The 23575-nt window shown below is 35.2% G+C and overlaps 1 protein-coding gene across 1 annotated transcript in view; it reads left to right on the plus strand.

Annotated features, from left to right (window-relative positions):
- The first annotated feature begins 3447 nt into the window (after positions 1–3447).
- Positions 3448–23575, plus strand: part of LOC101012701 (bifunctional heparan sulfate N-deacetylase/N-sulfotransferase 4) — a 145761-nt gene continuing 125633 nt past the window's right edge. Inside the window, exon 1 of the mRNA XM_031664316.1 lies at positions 3448–3651. Within this exon, the coding sequence (XP_031520176.1) occupies positions 3568–3651 (84 nt within the window). The 5' untranslated portion in view covers positions 3448–3567. The remainder of the gene's footprint in view (positions 3652–23575) is intronic.

Raw genomic sequence — 23575 nt, forward strand, 5'->3', positions numbered from 1 at the left:
CCCCCCCCACAAAATTTTCTTTAAATTGAGTAATTGACCTCCTGCCTGGTCAAGTGTGCATTATGTGCTTCCTGCCACTTGCAGTAATGATCAGCAGAGTTTAAAATATATGGAAGCATTTTTCAAACATTCTGTATTCAAAGCACAACAAGATAATTCCAGGAGGGTGGGAGAACTATCAATTCTTTCATCATATGTGACATAATGTAACTCTTTCTAATCTATGTCTCAGTTTGCTAAAATATAACCACGAGAAACATGAAACATCGGTAATATAAACACCCCATCTGAGGAAGTGATAAACTCTTACTCATTTGAATTTTAATATTTCATATTCTTTTTTTGAGGGGGAGCATAGAGCACAGTCTCTTCTCTCTTTTTTTTTTTTTTTAATTATACTTTAAATTCTGGGATACATGTGCAGAACATGTAGGTTTGTTACATAGGTATACACACGTGACGTGGTGGTTTGCTGGACCCATCAACCCGTCATCTACATTAGATATTTCTCCTAATGCTATCCCTCCCCTTGCCCCTCACCCCCTGACAAGCCCTGGTGTGTGATATTCCCCTCCCTGTGTCCATGTGTTCTCATTGTTCAACTCCCACTTGTGAGTGAGAACATGCGGCGTTTGGTTTTCTGTTCTTGTGATAGTTTGCTGAGAACGATGGTTTCCAGCTTTGTCCATGTCCCAGAAAAGGACATGAACTCATCCTTTTTTATGGCTGCATATTATTCCATCGTGTATATGTACCACATTTTCTTTATCCAATCTATCATTGGTGGACATTTGGGTTGGTTCCAAGTCTTTGCTATTGTGAACAGTGATGCAATAAACATATGTTGAGCATAGTCTCTTAAGTGCCAGAAGAGGTGTCTGTGATTTTGTTTTTTTCTTCTTCTTCTTTTTTTTTTTTATTATACTTTATGTTCTAGGGTACGTGTGCACAACACGCAGGTTTGTTACATATGTATACATGTGCCATGTTGGTGTGCTGCACCCATTAACTCGTCATTCACATTAGATATATCTCCTAATGCTATCCCTCTCCACTCCCCGCACCCCACAATAGGCCCCAGTGTGTGATGTTCCCCTTCCTGTGTCTAAGAGTTCTCATTGCTCAATTCCCACCTATGAGTGAGAACATGCGGTGTTTGGTTTTCTATTCTTGCGATAGTTTGCTGGGAATGATGGTTTCCAGCTGCATCCATGTCCCTACAAAGGACACGAACTCATCCTTTTTTTATGTTCTTAATATATTAACAAAAGTCAATGAATTATGAGTCTGTAATACTAACACTGTTAGCTAACAACAAAAATCAAGAATTCTTCTGCTCATCTTAATTATAGAACTTTATTACTTTCTAAATTTCTAATAGAAATAGAATTTCTTTACTCTGTGTAGTAGCATCGAAGGTGCCAAAACCCTAATTAAACCTGAAGATCTTTATACCTTTTGAAGATTATGAATTACGAACTGTATTCCAGGAACAGTGAATATACATAAAAGAAATAAGTCGCCATATACTTTGGTGGCCATGTGAAGCTGCTAAATCCACTGCCTTTGTTAAATATAGACTAAATTAAATTATTCATTTATTCACTGCTCTGGGGAAGTGGCATGTTACAGTACAACGTAAAGGGATTCAGTACCTGCCTTTAAGAAATTTATAATTTAGGCAGGCAAAGTTTCTAAAACAGTGTGAACACATGTAAATTCAAAACGCTGTAAGTATAAAGCAATAGATGGAATTTTTAAGGAGATCTTAATATTCGAAAAGTGCTTACTATTTGCAACTCACAATATTAAGTGCTTTAATAAATTGATCTCATCAGCTCTTCACTAAGACCCTGTAACATAGGTATTTATAATCCCATTTTAAATCAGGGAACTAAGATCTGGAGAAGTTAACTTGTCCAAGATCACATAGTTAATTAAGTAGCAAAACTAGGGACTGCTCCAAGTACTGAATGACACCAAATACATGCTTTAATCCTTTCATGGTGCTACTTTCATGACCATGGAAATCTTTGTTTTAGGACACACATACGAAATATTCAGAGAAAACCCTTATAACTATCTTTAATATTTATTCCCTGAATAAAGTAAAAAAAAAAAATCAAACCCCCATCTGTAAGACATACTCTTTTGCCTGTAATCCCAGCACTTTGGGAGGCTGAGATGGGCGGATCACGAGGTCAGGAGATCGAGACCATCCTGGCTAACACGGTGAAACCCGGTCTCTACAAAAAAATACAAAAATTAGCCGGGCATGGTGGCGGGCGCCTATAGTCCCAGCTACTCGGGAGGCTGAGGCAGGAGAATGGCGTAAACCCGGGAGGCGGAGCTTGCAGTGAGTGTAGATTGCGCCACTGCACTCCAGCCTGGGCGACAGAGGGAGACTCCGTCTCAAAACAAAAACAAAAACAAACAAACAAACAAAAAAACACTCTTTTATGAAAGAGTAAACCAAGTAATACACTCCACAGTATAAGCCAGGACTTATTGTTTTATTTTACTTGTATAGTTAAGTAAGAGAGCAAGCAGGAATTAATTCTTGTATTATTGATTCACAACATTTGTAAATTGAGCTGTATATAGTAAAATTGTATAAAATCATACGAAAACCCTATCATTTCATTTGTGGATATTCTTGGATAGCTGCAATATAATTAATTATCTTAGAAGTAAGTTTTTTTTTTTTCTTAACTGTGGCATAACAATGTTTTTTGTTTTTATTTCCTATGTATTGGGTGCTGTTAACAAATTTTCTCAAAAGAAGAAGAGAAAGTAATACTAGTTTTAAATTCTCAAGTTATGTTTATATTATAAACAGTTATCAGATCCATTGTTTAGTTTTTATGAAATATTTATATTAAAATGGGAAATTTGAAATGTATAACATTAAGTGAAAAACATAAGCATGCAAAAATATTAATACAGCAAGAGCTGAACTTTTAAAATATAAATAGGAAAAGATTTTTGAAAATAATACAGAAATGTTTTTACTGGTTAGCTGTAGAAGACGGTCTTACAGGTTTTTTGGTTGTTTTTGTCTTTCTTTTTGGACTTTACATACTCCTTGCCTGTGCTTTCCACATTTCTTTAATAAGCATATGATATTTAATCTGAAAAAAATTAACAGATTTTATGAGTTAAAATTTATGTTCAATTATTTGAAAATTACCCTTAAAATATAAGGGTATAAAATACATGTAAGGGTATAAAATATATGTTAGGGTATAAAATACCCTTAAATTCTAAAACGAATAACTGTCTGACTTGCTCCAGCCACGCCTACCCACTCCATCCTAATCCCAAGTCCCCTTGCCTTTGATTCAATTTAGACTGTGCTCTTTTATTCTGATTTTAAAAGTCCACAGAATTGGATATATGTATTAGCAGCATGAAAAATAACATAAATCTGCCTAAAATAACCTTTAGGATAGTAAGATATTTTCACTAAAGCTGTTTTTAACTTGGTGTTTTATAGGGACAGAAGAGGAAGATGAAGGAGATGACCTTTTACTTCGGTCTGTGGATGAGTTCTGGTGGTTTCCTCACATGTGGAGCCACATGCAGCCCCACCTCTTCCACAATGAGTCATCTTTAGTAGAGCAGATGATTCTCAACAAGGAATTTGCACTGGTGAGCACATTTTATTGTGGTATCTTTTGAGCTATAAGTTGTGATCTTGTGGTGGAAGTATAAAATCAGTGATAGAAAGAGAATAAAATACAATATCAGGGTGCATCACATGTATTGAGGGTACATATAACTTAGTGATATTTTGTTTCAGACATGTGTGTATATATATAGGGCCATCATGTGATTATGTAGAAAATATATTTCAAGAAGTAAGTTAATTTCAGGAGGCTTTCAACTCCTATTTTATGAGATGACTATTCTTGTATCTATGAAGACAAAAAAACAGTACAACTTTCATTTGTGGTGCAATATAATTAACCATTCAAAAATAATGTATTGCTCAACATCAGTAATCATTAGAGAAATACAAATCAAAACCACAATGAGATACCATCTCATTCCAGTCAGAATAACTGTTATTAAAAAGTCAAAAACAACAGATGTTGGCAAGGTTACAGAGGAAAAAAGAACACTTATACCCTGCTGGTGGAAATGTAAATTAGCATAGCCATTGTGGAAAGCAGTGTGGCAATTTCTCAAAGAACGTAAAACAGAAGTACCATTTAATTGAGCAATCTCATTATTAGGTATATGCCAAAGAAGTATAAATTCTTCCACCATAAAGATGCACAATCATGTTCATCACAGAGCTATTCACAAGAGCAAAGTCATGAAATCAACCGAAATGCCTATCAACAGTAGATTGGATAAAGAAAATATGGTCGAAATACACCATGGAACACTATGCAGCCATAAAAAGAATGTGATTATGTCCTTTGCAGCAACATGGATGGGGCTGGAGGCCATAATCCTAAGTAAACTGACACAGGAACAGAAAACCAGACACCGCATGTTGGCATTTACGAGTATGAGCTAAACACTGAGTACACATGGACACACAGAAGAGAACACTAGACCCTGGAGCCTGCTTGAGTGCGGAGGGAGAGAATGGAAAAACTACCTATCTGATACTATGCTTATCGCTTGGGTGACAAAAGAATCTGTATGCTGAAACTCCATGACACAATGTGTCTATATCATAAACCTGCACACAGTCCTGAGCTATTTTTTAAATAATAGTTTAAAAAATCATTTGTTGTAAGAATGAAGGAAGAAATGAATGAGTTGAATGTTTGGAGCCATGACTCTAGACCAGTGGCTCTCATATTTTAGTGTGATCTGTTTCACCTAGAAGACTTATAAAACACAGACTGCTTCGTCCTTTAGCAGAGTTTCTGATTCAGTAGATCTGCAGAGAGGGCTGACAATTTGTATTTCAGAAACTTCCCAGATGATCCCCGTGATTCTACACTAAGAATCACTTGCTCTAGACTAGGAGCAGGAAAATTATGACCTTTGCTTTTTATGATCCCTGAGCTAAGAAAGCCTTTTTAAAAACATTTCTTAATAATTCAAATCAAAGGTAAACAACAAAAGGAACAGTGATATTTTGTGGCACATAAAAATTATATAAAATTTACATTTAAACGTTCATAAATAAAATTTTGTTGGAACACAGCCACATTCATTCCTTTATGAATTGCCTGCAGCTGCTTTCACATTTCAATGGCAGAGTTGAGTGGTTGCAAAAGATATCCTGTGGTCCACAAAGCCTAAAATATTTTTATCTCAACCTTTACCAAGAAAAAGTCTGCCCATCTCTGCTCTAGACATTAATTAAGCCATGTATTCCTTTAAGAATCTAACTAAAGACAGAAATATTTTCCCTAGAAAAATGCTCAGAGGCACATTCTCACATCTTCACCCAGTGGGCATACAATCACAAAGGGTTTGTGAATCCACCAAAGACCCTAGTTCCTAGTTAGGAACTCTTAACTTAAAGTGTTATTATTCATTAGTACTGTGTGATTACTGCTATTTTCATTTTTTAAAGTCATCTTTGGAAGCATAGCCCCAAAGTCAAATTAATACTATGATATTTTATAGTTATGTCCAGTTGTTAAACTCATAGGTCATCACTCTTTGCATCTCTAAATCCCCAGACCAGTGTCAGATCTGCACACAGGATTCTTAGTAGTAAATGTAGAAAGCATAAAAAGCACGTAAGATCAAAGACTCAGGCACCAGATTATCTGTTTGAATCCTCATCTTCCATTGATGGTTGCTTGACCTTTAACAAATTACTTATATTCTCTGTGTCTGTTTCTCCATATATAAAACTGAGGATAATGGTAACAACTACCTCAAGGAATTGCTGGGAGGATATACATAATGTGCTGAGAGCAGCCGCTGGCACACAGTAAGCATTCAATAGTGTTAATTAGCCAATTATGACCTTTCTAAATACAGAGGAGCATGCAGTTACATCTCGCTTTTAAAACAGCTTTTTTAAAAAACATATGAATTACAAGGGGTCATTTTTTACTTAACTTTTAGGAAATGTCTCATAAATGTTGTGCTGCTTCATAGCATTATAAAATTAAGTAAATATTTTCCATTTCAAAAGTAAACTTACCTTGAATAAGCATGCTAAATTCTCTCAGGACAGTTACCTTGAAAATAAAACATGTGCATCACCTGTCTTAAACTTCCCCCACTTCATTCCACTCCACTTCCACTCTTGAACCTTGCTCTTCAGGGATATAGGTTATATTTCATAATGGTTGATTCCACCTGTTTGTGTAATTTCTTTTTTAAAAGCCATGCTGAGAGCTCTGGGAAGACTCACATGTAATTGCTTTGTAATGAAATGTTGAAAGGTATTTAGAGTCCATTCAGAGTAATTACATTTGTTTAGTCAGCGTGGCCAGAAACTACACTTATTCCTATAAATCTATTGTTTAAAAACTCTTATTATATTTTACATAGTCAAAATACTACAACTGAAATGAAGTCCGTTAAACATACATCATACTGAAATGACACTGTCCTTTTCCTTCTGGAGTTCAGCTCAATAAAACTCAAGACTCTTCAAGCAGTGACATTCAGAACCCCACCTTTACTGTCAACATAACATGACAATATGTGTGCTATCCAGAGAGCCAAGAGAGGTATCTCTTTCTTATTAAATTATTATCTTTTCACATCCAGCTGACACTTTAGAACCATCAACAGTGTCAAGATAGGATAGGATAGCAGAAACACTAAATGTATATTGGTGGAGTGAGTTTTAGCCCTGACAGCTAATAACAAGTTCTGATAAAATTGGCGACTTATTTAATGTCTTTATACCTCACTTTCCTCTCTTGAAATAGTAATGACTTGCCTTTTCATTCTCTAAACTACAAAGTTTTTAGATAATTAATTTACATCAACTCATCTGCCAACCAAAGGCACTGGACCAGATAATGCTACCAATCAATTTCAATTTTAAAATTCTGTGATCGTTTGTGGACAACGTTGGTCCGCAAATTTGGAATGAACATCGTGAAATCCTTATCTAGCTGGAATTGAAGTAATTATGGGAAAATATTTTCAAACTAAATGAATAACTTATACAGATAAAAATTAAAAGTCTTTAAATCCTTTTTTAAGTTCTGTTCTGACATTCCTCATTATCCCTTGATATGACCTTGGCTGTCAGAAGGATTGTCAGTCTCAAAAGCACGTTTGTTCTCATAGCAGTTCCAAAAACAAATCAAACATATTCAGACCTAATAATAGCTTGATATTGATATTTCAAATCAGTTTTTTTAAGAAAACCAAACAATCTATCTGAGTGGTTTCATTTGTGGAATTTCTCTGAAATCTTTCTGGATGGAGTTTATATTCTCTTGTAATATGTTTAAACATCATGAGAGAAACACATTGCAAACTTGGTTCTTTACCTTTCATCATGTTTGAAGAGACCTTATTAATATAAGACATTGTTGTTGTTATTGCCTAATCCACACACACATACACACACATATGCCTTGTGAATATGTATATGCTTGTTGGAGTTATGTGTATGTATATGCTTAATCCATGAGCACAAATGTATGCAGTGGGGGTGTATATGTGTATGGATGTATTATGCTTACTCCATGCACATATATGTTATGTGCATATGTGTGTGTGTTTGTATACAGGATGTTAGTCTAATGACAAGCATAGGCAACCAAAATATGGCAGTTACAAGATACCCTTCTTGGTATGGCAGTAGGGTGGAGAAAAATACTTTTTGGTTCTTTTTCCTTCAGGAACTCACTGCCATTCAGTTGCTTGACTATGTCAATAAATAGATGGAAAGCTTCATTAATGACAATAGACAAACGAAGGCTGAAGAGAACTAGAAACATTGGCCAACATGAAAGCACTAATAAAAAAAAATTACCAAAAATTATTCCCGATTTAACCTATACTATTATACTATTTTCCAACCACAGAAATAAAAGTGCATATACCATAAACTTGAATTGTTTATTTTATTCCACAATATACTTGAAAAAAAATTTAAAAATTGTATTTCATTGTTTTAAGTTTTACATATAAACTCATTAAAGTTTTCAAGCCAGTAGGGCTTTTCAGTCATTAATAGTTGCAGACCATGAAATATCCTGAAGGGATAAGTATCAACTTTTTGCCTTTACTGTTGACATTTTCAATGATGATGTGAATTTTACTTGCTATGTTCTTGAGCAGTCTGGTGTCCTTTTCGTGACTACGTGAAGATTCTTGAAATAAAGACATAGGATTTTAAATTCTGATTTTAAAATGCTACACATATTTATGAAATCTATATAACTTTTTTCATAATTACACAATATTCGTGAGGTAAAAAATGCTGACATTTAAATTGTTCTCATAAAAATACAAACCTATTAAAGAGAGACTATGAAAAATCCTTAAGTGTCATAATAGACTGAACACTCAATCAGCTATGTAGGTGTTATATTAAAAAGAAATAAAAGTGCCTGTAATCCCAGCACTTTGGGAGGCCGAGATGGGCGGATCACGAGGTCAGGAGATCGAGACCATCCTGGCTAACACGGTGAAACCCCGTCTCTACTAAAAAAAATACAAAAAACTAGCTGGGCAAGGTGGCGGGCGCCTGTAGTCCCAGCTACTTGGGAGGCTGAGGCAGGAGAATGGCGTAAACCCGGGAGGCGGAGCTTGCAGTGAGCTGAGATCCGGCCACTGCACTCCAGCCTGGGCGACAGAGCGAGACTCCGTCTCAAAAAAAAAAAAATTAAAAAAAAAAAAAAAGAAAAAGAAATAAAAGTAATATGATAGCAAATTAATAGCATAATGAAACTGAGAGAGAGCTTCCTTTCAATGTTGGCAATGCTTTACAGTATTTTTACTGGATTATCCAGTTTACAGCCTTGTATTATGCCACAAATGCAAGATGTCAGAAAAAAACTGATTATAACTTATAGGGTATTTAAAGGTTGGGAATTTAGAGAAGATAAGGATATTTACACTAAAATAAAATTGTGAACAAATACACAACAAAAATTCACAATGAATAAACAGTGTATTTTGGAAGTTCAATAACAAATAAAACAATCTTTATGCTCAAGAGTGGACCCACATGTGCAGGAAAGATTTAGATTAAATCACAATAATAAAAAACCCCAAAGCATCAAGGCATTGAAAAAAGAAGGAAATTCTGTAATACGTGACAACATGGATGAACCCTGAGGGCAGTATGCTAAGTGAAATAAGCAAGTCACAGAAAGACAAATACTGTACAATTCCACTTATATGAGGTGTCTAACATAGTCAAATTCGTAGAATCAAAAAGTGGAATGGTGGTTTTTAGGGGCTGAGGGAAATGAGAAAAGAGGATTTAATAATCAAGGGGCATTAAGTTTTAGTCAAGACGAATAAGTTCTAGAGATCTGCCATACAGCATTGTGCTTACAGCCAATAATCATATTGCGTACTTACAAATGTGTCAGAAAGGTAGATATCATGTTAATTGCTCTTACCACAATAAAATAAAATAATAAAACATTTTTTGGCACTTGAACAAGATCTTGAGGTATTATATGGAACACCTGCCAATTTAGCACACGTTTCTATGTAAATTACTTCAGTAATTGAGTGTGTTGGTTGAACATTCAGATATCTTAGATATTGTTTAATAACAAATTACTTAGACTATAAAGACCTAAAACACACATTAATTATTTAACAGTTTATGTAAGTCAGGAAGTTGACTATGACATAACTGGATCCTGAAGTTCAGGATTTCTCACAGATGTCAATCAAGGTGTCAGCTGAGGTGGCACTCATTTCAAGGCTCAACTGGAGGATGGACCTGCTGCCAAGCTCACATGGCTATTGGCAAGATTCAGCTCCTCACAAGCTGTTGGATTGATTGAAGACCTCAATTTCCCACCAGCTGCTGCCTGGGTCTGCACTGTGTTCCTTGCCATGTGGGTCATTTGGGATGGCAGCTCACAACACAGTAATTGACTTCATTAGAGCTAAGGCTCTGAGAGAGGAACAGAAAAAGAGACAGATTGATTTAGAGTCTTTTATTATATAAATATTAGAAGCAATATCTCTTCACTTATACCATATACTCTTCAGGAGAAGCCAGTCACTAGGTCTAGCACACACTCAAAAAAAGGGAAAATAAACAATAAAGGAATACCAGGAGACAGCAATAACTAACTGGAAGACATTATAGAAGCTGCCGATCATATCTAACTAGAAATAAGAAATACAGAGGATCCTGTATGATATAACTCACACTTATTATTGCATTAATTTAAAAATATTTGCATATTAACTAAAATCTAATATTTTTCCTCAAGGTTAGTGTCAATTACATCCTTCAAAGCCGTAAATATTGAACTCATCTAATACCTCTCTCTCATCTAATCCATTGTCTATTTTAATTCTTATCACTTCTACTATCAATCAATTTATTGCAAGTTACATTGTATCATTTTAGCAGCTTTATTGATATTGGTATTAACATATCATAAAGTTCAACCATGTAAAGTGTAAACTTCAATGGTTTTCAATGTATTCACAGATCTGTGCAAACTAACCATAATTTTAGGACATTTTCATCAACTCATTTAATAAAAGTATCCCTTAGCAATCACTTTCCATTTCTCCCCACTCCCTCAACCTGAGCAAATAACTAATTTATTTTCTGTCTTTAGAGATTCGCTATACTAGACATTGGATATAACTAGAATCATACATTACATGGTCTTTTTGACTAGATTTTTTCACTTAGCATAATGTTTTTAAGGTTCAAACATGTTGTAACCTATATGAGTACTTCATTCCTTCTTATTGACAAATAATGTCTCATTGTATGGCTGTATCATATTTTCTTTATCCATTATATATCCATTCTTTATCATTTCATAGACACTTGGGTTGTTTTGGGGTTGTTTTCACTTTCTGGCTAGTATTTATAATGCTACTATGAGCATTCAGGTGTAAGTTTTTGTGTGGAGATATGTTTTTATTTCTCTTTAGTATCTACCCAGAAGTGGAATTACTGGGTCAGTAACTTTATGTTTAACATTTTGATGAATAGCCATGCTGTTTCCAAAGTGTGAGTACCATTTTATATTCTACCAGCAATTCATGAGTGTTCCAACTGCTCTCACCAACTCTTACTGTTATCTACGTTTATTATAGTCATTCTAGTGGATATGAAGTGGTTCTTTTCTGTCAAGATTATTTTGGCTATTCTGGGTCTTTTGAATTTCCATACAAATTTTAGGATCATCTTATCAATTTCTGCACAATAAACAACTGGCATTTTGACAGTGATAGCAGTCAATCTGCAACTCAATTTGGTAAATATAGCCATCTTATAGCCAATATTAAGTCTTCTGATAAATGAACATGGCCTGTCTTCTAATTTATTTGGATCTGCTACAATTTCTTTAAACAATGTTTTATAATTTTCAGTTTAAATTTTGTACTTCTTGATGAAATACAATCCTAAATATTTTATTCTTTTTGTTGTTATTATAAACAAAATATTTTAAAATTCCAATTTTATATTGTTAATTTTTTTGTATAGAAGTACAATTGATATTTGTATATGGCTCTTTTAACATCCAAACCTCCAAATTTGGTGAACTCATTTATTATTTTTAGAGTTTTTCAGTGGATTCCTTAGGATTGGCTACATATAAGATTATGTCATGTGCAAATAGAAATACTTTTACTTCTTCATTCTCAATCTGGCTATATTTTATTTTATTGTCTAATTGTCGTGACTGTAACTTTCAGTATAATGTTGAATAGAAATGGCAAGAACAAATATCCTTGTTTTATGCCTGGTCTTAAGGGGAAAGTATGCAGTCTTTCACCATTAGGCATGATGTTAGCTGTAGATTTTTCATAGATACCTATTATCAAGTTGAAGAAGTCTCTTTTTCTGAATGTATCTGTATGTATTTTTATCATAGGAGGATATTGGACTTGTTACATACTTTTTCAGTGTCTATTGAGTTAATCATGTGTTTTTCCTCTTTTATTCTCTTGATATGGTATATTACACTAATTGAGTTTTAGATGTTAAGCCAACCTTGCATTCTTATGATAAATCCCACTTTGTTATTGCATATAATCAGTTTTGTATATTATTGAGTTTGATTGCTAGTGCCTTTTTGAGTGTTTTTTAAAAACTATATTAATAGAGATACTGCTCTGTACATTTCTTTTTCTTTAGACATAATTGTTTGGCTTTGGTGTCAGGGTAATACTAGCCTCATATAATTAATTGAGAAATATTCTTTGCTCTTCTTTTTTTACGTATAAAGGGAGGAGAAGTCATGAATTACAAACATTAATTATTTTTTGTATGTTTGGTAGAACTCACCTGTTCCTTGCTTTTATTTGTGGGAAGTTTTTAATTTACTAAGTCATTCAATTGACTTGTTATAAGTCTATTTATGTTTTCTATCTTCACTTGAGTCAAGTTCAGATGTTTGTGTGTGTCTAGACATTTACTAATTTTATCTAAGTTATCAAATATTTAGCATAGAATGTTCATGGTACTACCTCATGGCACTTATTATTTGTATAAGGTCAATAGTGTTGTCTGCATTTTCATTATCTATTTTACCAGTTTGAGCCTTTTCCCCAACTTGGTCTATCTAAAGTTTTTTCAATTTAGTTGATCATTTCAAATAACCAAATTTTAATTTTATTTTCTTCCCAGATTGCTTTTATCTTCTCTATTTCATTAATTTCTGCTCTAATCTTTATTATTTCTTTCCTTCTAATTACTTTATATTTAACATGCTTTTCTTCAATGTTTTATGGAGAAATATCAGGTTATTCACTTGAAAGCTTTTTTTTATTTTTAATAAAAGCATTTTACAGCTATGAATTTCCCTCTAAGCACTAATTTTGCTGCATTCCCTGAGTATTAGTAAGTTGTGTCTTCATTTTTATTCATCTCAAAATATTTCCTAATATCCCTTGTGATTTATTCTTAGTGGTTACTTAAGAGTTGCAATATACCTTTTAACTTCTCAGAATCTTTTTCAATTTCATAGTGACTTTTCCAGTGAAGTATAGAAACATTATATTTACATAACTCTATTCCTCCCTCCTTCCTTTTTTGTTATTATTGCATATTACATCCATATATGTTACAAATTCAGCAATACATTGTTATAGTTTATACTTTATATAACTGTATATGCTTTTAAAACTTGAAATAAGAAAGCGGAGAAAGTATATATTTATAGTTTTCTACACAAGCTTTCTTCTATGACATTTTTCTACTATTCATTTGTTCTTGTAAATTAAATACTATTTGGTGTTACTTCCTTACTTCAATATGGCTTTTCTCCCACCTTTTTTGTGCTGTAATTAAAAATATATTGCATTTACACCTGTTATAGCCCTAGCAACACAATTATGTTCATATTGTTTTCTATCGTTGCTTTTTAAATCTGATGAGAAGAAAGAAGATATGTGTATTTATACTGTCTTCCATAAATACATAATTATCTTTACCAACATTCTGTATTTCTTTTTTCTTTTTTTCTTTTTTCTTTGAGACCAAGTCTTTCTCTGTTGCCCAGGTTGGAGTGCAGTGGTGTGATCTTGGCTTACTGCAACCTCTGCTTCCCGGGTTCAAGCAATTTTCCTCAGCCCCCTGAGTACCTGGGATTAGAGGTGCCTGCCACCACGCCCAGCTAATTTTCATATTTTTAGTAGAGATGGGGTTTCACCATGTTGGCCAGGCTGGTCCTGACCTCATGATCTGCCCATGTTGGCCTCCCAAAGTGCTGGGATTACAGGCATGAGCCACCACACCCAGCCTTTATTTCTTCATGTTGATTCAAATTACTCTGTGTGGTTATTTGCTTTCAGTCTGAAGAACTACATTTGTAATTTCTTATAAGAGAGATTTGGCAGTGTATTCTCTCAGTTTTGATGTATCTGTGAATGTATTTATTTCACTGCTATTTTTGAAAGATGACTTTGCTAGATATACAATCACTGATTGCCATTTTCTTTTTTCTTTCCACTTCCTTCTGGATCCCACAGTTTCTATTGAGAAGTGAATAGTTAATTTTGTGTTTCACTTCTATGTGATGAGAGTTCTTCTCCTTTTGCTACTTTCAAGATTTGTTGATTGCCTTTGTTTTCAAAATTTTGATGATGATATATCTGTATATGGATTTCTTTGTTTATTTTAGCTCTAGTTCCCTGAGCTTCTTACATATGTGAAATAATAATTTTCACCAAATTTGCAAAGTTTTTAGGAAATAATTTGTTGAATACCTTTTGTGTTTCTTTTTCTCCATCCACGCTTGTGATAATCCCATCTCACATATGTTGGTGCATTTAAGAGTGTCCCACATTTCTTTGAGGCTCTGGTCATCCATTTTTCCTATTTTTTTCCTCTTTATTCTTCAGTTGCATAATCTCATAATCGATTTTCAAGTGTGCTAAATTTTTCTTCTGTTAGCTCAGATTTCTTGTTGAATCCTGATATGGTTTGACTGTGTCCCCACCCAAATTTTGTCTTGAATTGTAGCTCCCATAATCCCCTTGTGTTGTGGGAGAGTCCTGGTGGGAGGTAATTGAATCATGGGGGCAAGTTTTTCTTATGCTGTTCTCCAGACAGTGAATGAGTCTCACATGCCCTCTTGCCTGCCACCATGTAAGATGTGACTTTGCTCCTCCTTCACCTTCCGCCATGATTGTAAGGCTTTCTCAGCCATGTGAAACTGTGAGTCCATTGAACTCCTTTTTCTTTACAAATTATCCTGTCTTGGGTATTTTTTCATAGCAGTATGAAAATGAGTTAATCCAGTATATTGATACTAGTAGGGTGGAGTACTGCTATAAGTACACCCAAAATTGCATACGTGACTTTGGAACTGGATAACAGGCAGAGGTTGGAACAGCTTGGAAGGCTCAGAAGAAGAGAGGAAATTGTGGGAAACTTTGAAACTTCCTAAAGACTTGTTGAATGGTTTTGAACAAAGTACTGATAGTGATCTGGACAATGAAGTCCAGGCTGAAGTGGTCTCAGATGGAAATGAGGAACATGTTACAAACTGTAATAAAGGTGACTCTTGCTATGTTTTAGAAAGAGATTGGTGGCATTTTTCCCCTGTCTTAGAGATCTGTGGAATGTTGAACTTCAGAGAGAGGATTTAGGGTCTCTGGTGGAAGAAATTTCTAAGCACTGAAGTGTTCAAGATGTGACTTGGGTGCTTTTAAAATCATTCAGTTTTATTTATTCACAAAGATATAGTTTGGAATTGGAACTTACATTTAAAAGGGAAGCAAAGCATAAAAAGTTCAGAAAATTTACAGACTGACAATGCAGTAGAAAAGAAAAACCCATTTTCTGAAGAGAAATTCAAACTGGCTGCAGAAGTTTGCATAAGTAACAAGGAACCAAATGCTAATCACCAAGACAATGAGGAAAATGTCTCCAGTACATGTCATGCAGCTCCTCCCATCACAAGTCATGAGGCATAGGAGGGAAAAATGGATTCCCGGACTGGAACCCGGGCCTTGCTGCTTTGTGCAGTCTGGAGACTTAATGCTCTTTGTCACAGCCATTGCTAAAAGGGGCCAATATACCGATCAAGCAGTTGCTTCAGATGGTGAAAGCCCGAAGCCTTTGCAGCCTACGTATGGTGTTTGATGGAGATGATTGGTCTCAGATGGAGATGTGGAATATGTTACAAACTGTAATAAAGGTGACTCTTGCTATGTTTTAGAAAGAGACTGGTTGCATTTTGCCCCTGCCCTAGCGATCTGTGGAACTTTGAACTTAAGAGAGATGATTTAGGGTGTCTGGTCAAGAGTTGAGTTTTGGGAACCTCCATTTAGATTTCAGAGGATGTATAGAAATGCCTGGATGTCCATGCTGAGTTGTGCTGCAAGGGCAGAGCCCTCATGGAGAATCTTTGCTAGGGCAGTGAGGAGGGAAATGTGAGGTGGTAGCCCCCACACAGAATCCCCACTGGGGCACTGATTAGTGGAACTGTGAGAAGAGGGTCACCAGCCTTTAGACCCCAAAATGGTAGATCCACCAATGGCTTGCACCGTGCACCTGGAAAAGCCACAGACCCTCAAGCCAGCCAGTGAAAGCAGCCAGGAAGGGGGCTTTACCCTGCAAAGCCACAGGAGCAGAGCTGCCCAAGACCATGGGAACCCACTTCTTGAATCAGTATGATCTGGATGTGAGACATGGAGTCAAAGGATATCATTTTGGAGCTAAAATTTGATTGCCCTGCTGGATTTTGGACTTTCGTGGGCCCATAGTCCCTTTGTTTTAGCCAGTTTCTCCCATTTGGAACAGGTGTGTTTGTCCAATATGTGTACCCTCCATTGTGTCTAAGAAGTAAATAATTTGCTTTTGATTTTACAGTCATAGATGGAAGGGGCTTGTCTTGTCTTAGATGATACTTTGGATTGTGGACTTTTGAGTTAATGCTGAAGGTAATAAAAACTTTGGGGGACTGCTGGGAAGGCATGTTTGGTTTTGAAATGTGAGGACAAGAAATTTGGGAGAGGCCAGGAATGATATGGTTTGGCTCTATCACCACTAAAATCTCATTTTCAATAATTCCCACCTGTCATGGGAGGAACCCAATGGGAGGTAATTGAATCATAGGGGTGGGTCTTTCCCATGCTATTCTTGTGATAGTGAATAATCTCGTGAGATCTGATGGTTTAATAAAGGGGAGTTCCCCTATATAATCTCTCTTGCTTGCTGACATGTAAGATGTGACTTTGCTTCTCCTTTGCCTTCTGTTACTGGTGAGATCTCCCCAGCCATGTGGAACTGTTAGTCCATTAAACCTCTTTTTCTTTATAAATTACTCAGTCTTGGGTATTTCTTCATAGAAGTATAAAAATGGAAAAATACAAGACCTGTAGTAATTTTTTATTTCAATAATTGTACTTTTCATCTCTGGTATTTTGACTCTTTATTAATATTTCTATCTCTATTGATATTCTCATTTGATGAGATATTGTCATCATACCTTTGTCCATGTCTTCAGACGTAGTTTGCTTTAGTTCTTTGAAGAAATTTGAAGTCTTTGTCTTCTACGTCTGGCACCTTGGTCCTTTAGAGGCAATTTCAATTGCTTGCTTTATTTTCCTGTGGATGAATTCCATCAACCTGTTTCTTTGTATATCTTGTATTTTTTTATGGACATTTTAGATAATTTTTGCATCACTCTTCACACTGATCCCTTCCCTCCATGTTAAGGATGTATTTTTGTTGCCATTTAGCTATTTATTTTTTAAATGAAATGGCTGGATAATTTAAGTGACTCTTTCACTTGAAGTGTGCGGCCTCAGTGTTGCTCCTCATAGGGAACATAGTCACTCTTGGACAATAGTGGTTTTAGCACAGCCCTCTTTGACTGTCTTTTCCTGATATTTTTGTTAAGCTGTCTACTTCTGAAATAGAGCTTTATCGGAAGTGGGCTTGTACTAATTATCAGCTGTATACTTGATTGTTTTTGTCCAAAGGCACTCAGATTATGAGGCTTTTACTGACCCAAAGAGTGTTCCTCTTAGCTACCTCTTTATCTGGTTCACTCTCGATAGGAAGTTTCTGTTTAGTCAATGATTCGCATGTTTTCTATCTTAATTATGATAACAACAGCCTCCCACTTACTTGCTTACCGTTAAAATTTCTACTGTTTGAGAGTGAACTTAGGCTAAAACTTCTTCACATTGTGTCTCAAATAAAGTGTTTCCTTGGGGAAACATTGAAGATCTCTCTTCCTGAGACCTGCCTCTCTCCCTGGGCAAAATCTCTGTGCCACTGCTCAAAGATAAAGGTAACTACAATTGTCTACTTCTCTCAAAGTAACACCCAGATTCACAGGCAGCGTCCTGGGTTGGGGTAGTAGCCCCTATTATTCTCCGATTTTCATTCCTGGAATGGAATCAACACTCTACAATTGAGACGAGGCAAGGGAAAATTAAAATTACACTATTATTGGCCTTCTGCACTTAGAGTGCAGCTTCTCTTCTACGAGTGGGGCTACAAGTGGAGGAAAACTCCAGGTCTCAAATTTGCTCTTAACTAGAATAGAACTTCTGCACACAGAGATGTGGACAGGCGAAATGCTGTGAACTGCCATTCCCAAGGAGAAATCATAAGCCTACATTTGACACTGGAGAGACATGTAGCCCTATGTTCTTGGCTACAATTACCCAAGATAAGAATTCTGTTACTCTAAACTGGGGCAGGGACAGAAAGGAGCAGGTCATGGCTCACATGCCATTGACTGTCACTATTCTTACCATTTGTAGTAGATTTTCTTGAATAAATGGTTTTGCATGGGTTATATGCCCTTTGTTCACTTTTTAATGTTTTTAAAATAATTTTCACCAGTTATAGGTGTCTCACTGGGAGATGGTCCACAGAACTCCTCATACCACCATTGCACAACTCTGCATTCTACTATTCTTTCTTGACTAATTTATGGCAGCAGCATCTTTACTGCTTTTCATTTCCACTCTTGGCCTTTTGAGTCCATTTTCAGCAAAGCAGCTACAGTGATCCTGTTAACATGTAATTTACTTTCTGTCACATTTTGTCTCAAAGCCCTCTAAGCTAACTTAAGATAGCCCACAAGCGCCTAGCAACTGGCCCCTTGTTTCGCATGCTGTAAGGTCCCGTCTGGCTTTTTTAATGATTGGTACTTGGATGTTTTCAGTGTGCCTCCAATCCTGGAGTTGCTACTTACTCCCTGATGACTACAGTCAATCCGCACCATTGCCATTCTTGTGTCATGCTTTTTCTTCTGGTTTGGTGACTCTCACCTTGACCCCAAGGTTCCCCTGATCTTCCTACAAATTGATGCTGAGCTACTTCCATCATGGCTGTACAGTTCTTGAATTTGGAAGAGTGTTTCTCTTCCTACCATTTTTCATATATAGAGTATGAAAACACTATATGTATTAGTCTGTTCTCCCACTGCTAGAAATACTTGAGACTGGGGAATTTATAAAGAAAAGAGGTTCAATTGGCTCATGGTTCTGCAGGCTTTATAAGAAGCCTAACAGCTTCTGCTTCTGGAGAGGTCCCAGGAAGCTTCTAATCATGGTAGAAGGCAAAGCTGGTAGTGAGATATCTTCACATGGTGGGAGCAGAAGCAAGGATGTGGGAGGTGCTACACACTTTCAAAAAACCATATCTGAAGAGAATTAACTCACTATTGCAAGGACAGTGCCAAGAAGGATAGTGTTAAGTCATTCATAAGAATTGTGATCTCATTATCCAGTCACCTCCTTCCAGGCTCCATCTCCACCACTGGAGATTATAATTCAGCATACAATTTGGTGAGGACACAGATCCAGATGATATCACCATATATACACTTTTAAGAACAAATTATAAAAGCGAGGATAAAAGAATATTTTAGTAACATTATCTTGTGTCAATTCAAAATTTAACTTTTCCATATCAAAAAACTGTTTGAGGAGAGTATAGCTTTTATCTGTTTTTCACAAAATAAGTAAGTTACTTATCTTCTAGTCTTATCTTCCATTTCCTCTTGTCCTTGCTTCCCAAGGATGAGATCATTTTTATTTTATCTCATTTTCTAATATACCTCAATCCGTGTAATTTATTTTGCTAATACTATGTGCCAAAGTTGCCATCCTGCTTTTACATTTAAGCCTCATGATAGATGTGCATTTAGGATTACTAATAATTTCTCCTGAAATGCTAGAATTTCTAGACTGGGCATTCAGATTAAATTTAATTTAAATTAAATCCATCATGGTTTTATAATTATTTTTATAGAATCGGTTATATTTGGGATTTTTTGAAACAGTATTTTTAAGTCATAAAACAGCATAGGCAAAAAAATTAAGTTTAAAAAAATCAATTAATAACAAAATATTACTAGCATTTCCCTGGAAGACAGAGCAGTGAAAATTTACTAAATGTTTAGAAAATGGAATATGTGAATGATCTTGAATATAGTTAATTCTCTTTATCAGAAATTTGTGATAAGTAAAACAGTCTTAGGGAGGAAGAAAATAAAAGCACAGTGGGAAAAATTACAGAACATCAGCTAGTAAGCTTGAAACTCATTTATATGAGTGGTTAAATAATTTCGTTACTGCATATAGAACACTTATTTACGGATGGCATTTTATAGCAGCTTAAAAGTATTCTTTTATATCCATGTAGTCAATAGAAATATCCCTTCATCATTATGTCTATTAATTAGTTTTGCTGTTGATGTTAAATATGCATACATTTCTTATGTTATTCAGTATAGAACATAATATTACAATGAATGAGTTAGCCATTTGTTACTTAAAAACTTCAGCATTTGAGTTATTTATTGTTTTATTCATTTCAGTGAACAACTTCCTAAAACAAAAAACTTACTGCTTTTAAATTAACAAATGCGTGCCAGGCATCACATCACATTCACACAGACTAAGTTTGCATCGTTCACAAAGACTAAGTTTTCATTGTTAATATGAGTGATTTCACTGCACTGTGCTCCTGATGTGTTCTTGGAATCTGCTGATATAATAAGGACTATTTGCTCCTAAACTATGTTCCTAGAATTTTTGAACTCATGTGTCTACTTTTTCTTCTTTCTCAGTCTCCTGGTCCAAGTTTGTAAGACTGATAACTTTCTCTTGCAGCCATTGTCATGTTATTTGATTCTAGTAGCCAGATTCTCACTGCAGTGAAACAAAGTGATCAAACTAGATGACCATCGGAGCTCCTGATACTTCTAAAAGTATACAAATCTAAGTTGTTCTGAGTTTGAAAATCAGATGGAGAAAGCTTCTCAGGCTTGTTTCTAAAGTGATATTGAAAGGTCTCAGTTTTACAAATGAGAAAACCGAGCCCTGGAACTTGTTTATGTGACTTCTGCATAGTCACACAAAGAACTCACAAGTGGCCATGTGGTGCCAGTTGTACCACGCAGCACTGCAAAGTAAGAGCTGATGGTCTCTGGGAGAAATGGACAAGGCCTTCCCATACACACAAAAAATGAGCCATCTTGTGTGCCTGGTTTTCTTAAAGCCTTTTTCGGTCATAGCACAGGTAATTAAAGTAACATATGAATGACCTTTGAATAGACGAGTAATTGTTGAAAAACTTACTCACCTTTAGGTGTTGAGATGTTATTGCATAAAGCTTAGATTAGCATGGAAAATTGAGGTGTATAAATGGCATAATGGTTCACATATTGGATAACAAGAAAAAATATTTTTATTTCTCTTTCTTTAGATACCCATTGGCAATAGATAAGGTTTTTACCCATTTTACAAGTAGGATATTGTTTTAAAAATTTCTTAACTGGCTTATTCTAGCAGTCTCCAACGTTCTCATCAATTCCTATTTCCACCAAACTTACAACATAAAGGATAGCATGAACCTTTTGCTTGCAAATTAGAATTGGTATTTCATTAGCTATTAATATTCATACTGCTTAGCAATGGATTTAGAGAAAAATGGCTTTTCTTGTCATGTGTTATATCATCGTAAGTCCTTGACTTGCTGGTCTGGTATTGCCAGGTAGATGAAAGAATTTTCCTTAGACAGAAAATCTCTACAATACATATTTATCTATTTGATTTTCCTAGCAGATGGCAATAGCAGGCCCTCCCACCCCCCTAAACTGCTTTTTTCACTGCAGCATCTTTTTCTTGTCAAGCAGTGTTTTGTTTCTGAACACATTTAACCTCAAAGACATAAATGCCCCCTACAAAATGCAATTCAATATCGAGCAGCAATAATTGAAAAATGAACTATTTATATCACTCAAAATTCATTAATATAAATCTATCAAGATTTACATCTGTCTGTTCTGGATACCTTGTTATTATTATTTTTCGTAAGTATAAAGCCTTAGTAAGTATAAAGCCTTAAAAATCATTCTTTCTGCTTTACTTGATCATTCTATAGTCTTATGCTTTTAAATAATGTTCTAAGATTAGCTAGAAGAATTCCAATTCTTTTCAAATACTGATACATGAAAATTATAACATAGGTTTTCCCCCAGGAGGTAGGCTGATAACTAGTTAATGTGCTTGGGGATATTTAATTTACTTGCTTAAGCAAATTAGTATTTTCTACAACTATTATTTCACTTATTCAGAACAATGGTCTGTGCACAAAATACAAAAGAAGTCATGTTTTTCAGAAGAAAACAAAATTTTAGCTACTTTTATACATAAAGGATACTTCCTGTGTGGTATGAGTTCACATTATGTGAGTCATTACCTAGCTGCTCAGTGTAGAAGTCAAACCCTTGTATTTGGCTTCAGACCAATCTTGGATCAAGTTCTGTCTTTCACAATTATTATATGGATGACCTTGACAAATTACTTAAAATTCCTATGCTTTAATTTTCAAATATGTAAAATAAGTATGCCAGTAGTTCCTACCCCACAGGTTTTTATGAGGATTGGATATTGTGTGTACATGTTTATGTATACATAATTCTTAGCAAAGTATTTGACACATAAGTTTTTCAAAAGTATTTGTCGCCTTTATCATTATGGTTATCATTACTTTTACCATGTTTCTTCAAGAAGCATGCTATCATTCCTTTTGAAATAAGCAGTTGATGATGCATGAAAGAACCAAATAAATTTTTCAAGGTTACGTAATATTCAAGTTGGAAACAGAAACAAGACATTCTAATTTGCTTTTCAATTCTCCATCTATCCATAACTCCATATTGAAAATGGTCACAAGTATTTAATAATGAAGAAAACTAATATCTTAACAAACGTTCCAAGATAAAAGAACATGGAGGTAAAAATTGTCTTTTTAAAAGTAAAAAAATTAAAGAGTTCATTCATGTGCATGTGAACACATGAATCTTTGAAATTATTGTTTTCCAATGATGTCCAAGAATTTACACTTTCAGTGTGAAAACTACCTCCCTCCTTTCATTTGTCAGTCCTTTGTTTTTGCTTGTTTCTTCCTTTCTTCGTTTCAACCTTATTCCCTCCTTCTCCCCTTCTTTTCTTTCTTCACTTCCTTTCTTCCTTTCCTCAACAGATAATGCATATGCATTATCTGCTGAGCACCTTACTTGACACTAGGGATGCCAAAATGATCGAGATGCTGAGATTTTACTTACTTAGTTGATGGGAGAGGGGAGAGTGCATGAAGAGCAATAAAGTGGCATTTTAGGTTTTTGAGAGAAATGTACAGAACACAATACAGCCACAAAAGAGACACAGGTTTGTTATAAGGGTAAGAAAAAAAATGAACAACTGAGTTGATAACATTTGTGAAAAATGAGTAGGTGGGCATGAGGCAGAAAGCAGGAGGGGAACCCTTATACAGAGGGAGCCGTAGCAGAAACAGCACAAGACTATGCCCAATTAATGCACTCCTCCAGTAAAATCCACATAGATTTAGCAACAACCTATCTATGCGTTGGGAACTACTGCCTGTGGGATTTGGCCTGCAATCTCTTAGTGTGTGGTTGGTGTGCTAAGAGTAAGTTTTACATTTTTTAAAGGGTTGTAAGTATCAAACAAAGAAAGG

Source organism: Papio anubis, chromosome 3 (genome assembly GCF_008728515.1).
Source record: "Papio anubis isolate 15944 chromosome 3, Panubis1.0, whole genome shotgun sequence".
NCBI lineage: Eukaryota > Metazoa > Chordata > Mammalia > Primates > Cercopithecidae > Papio > Papio anubis.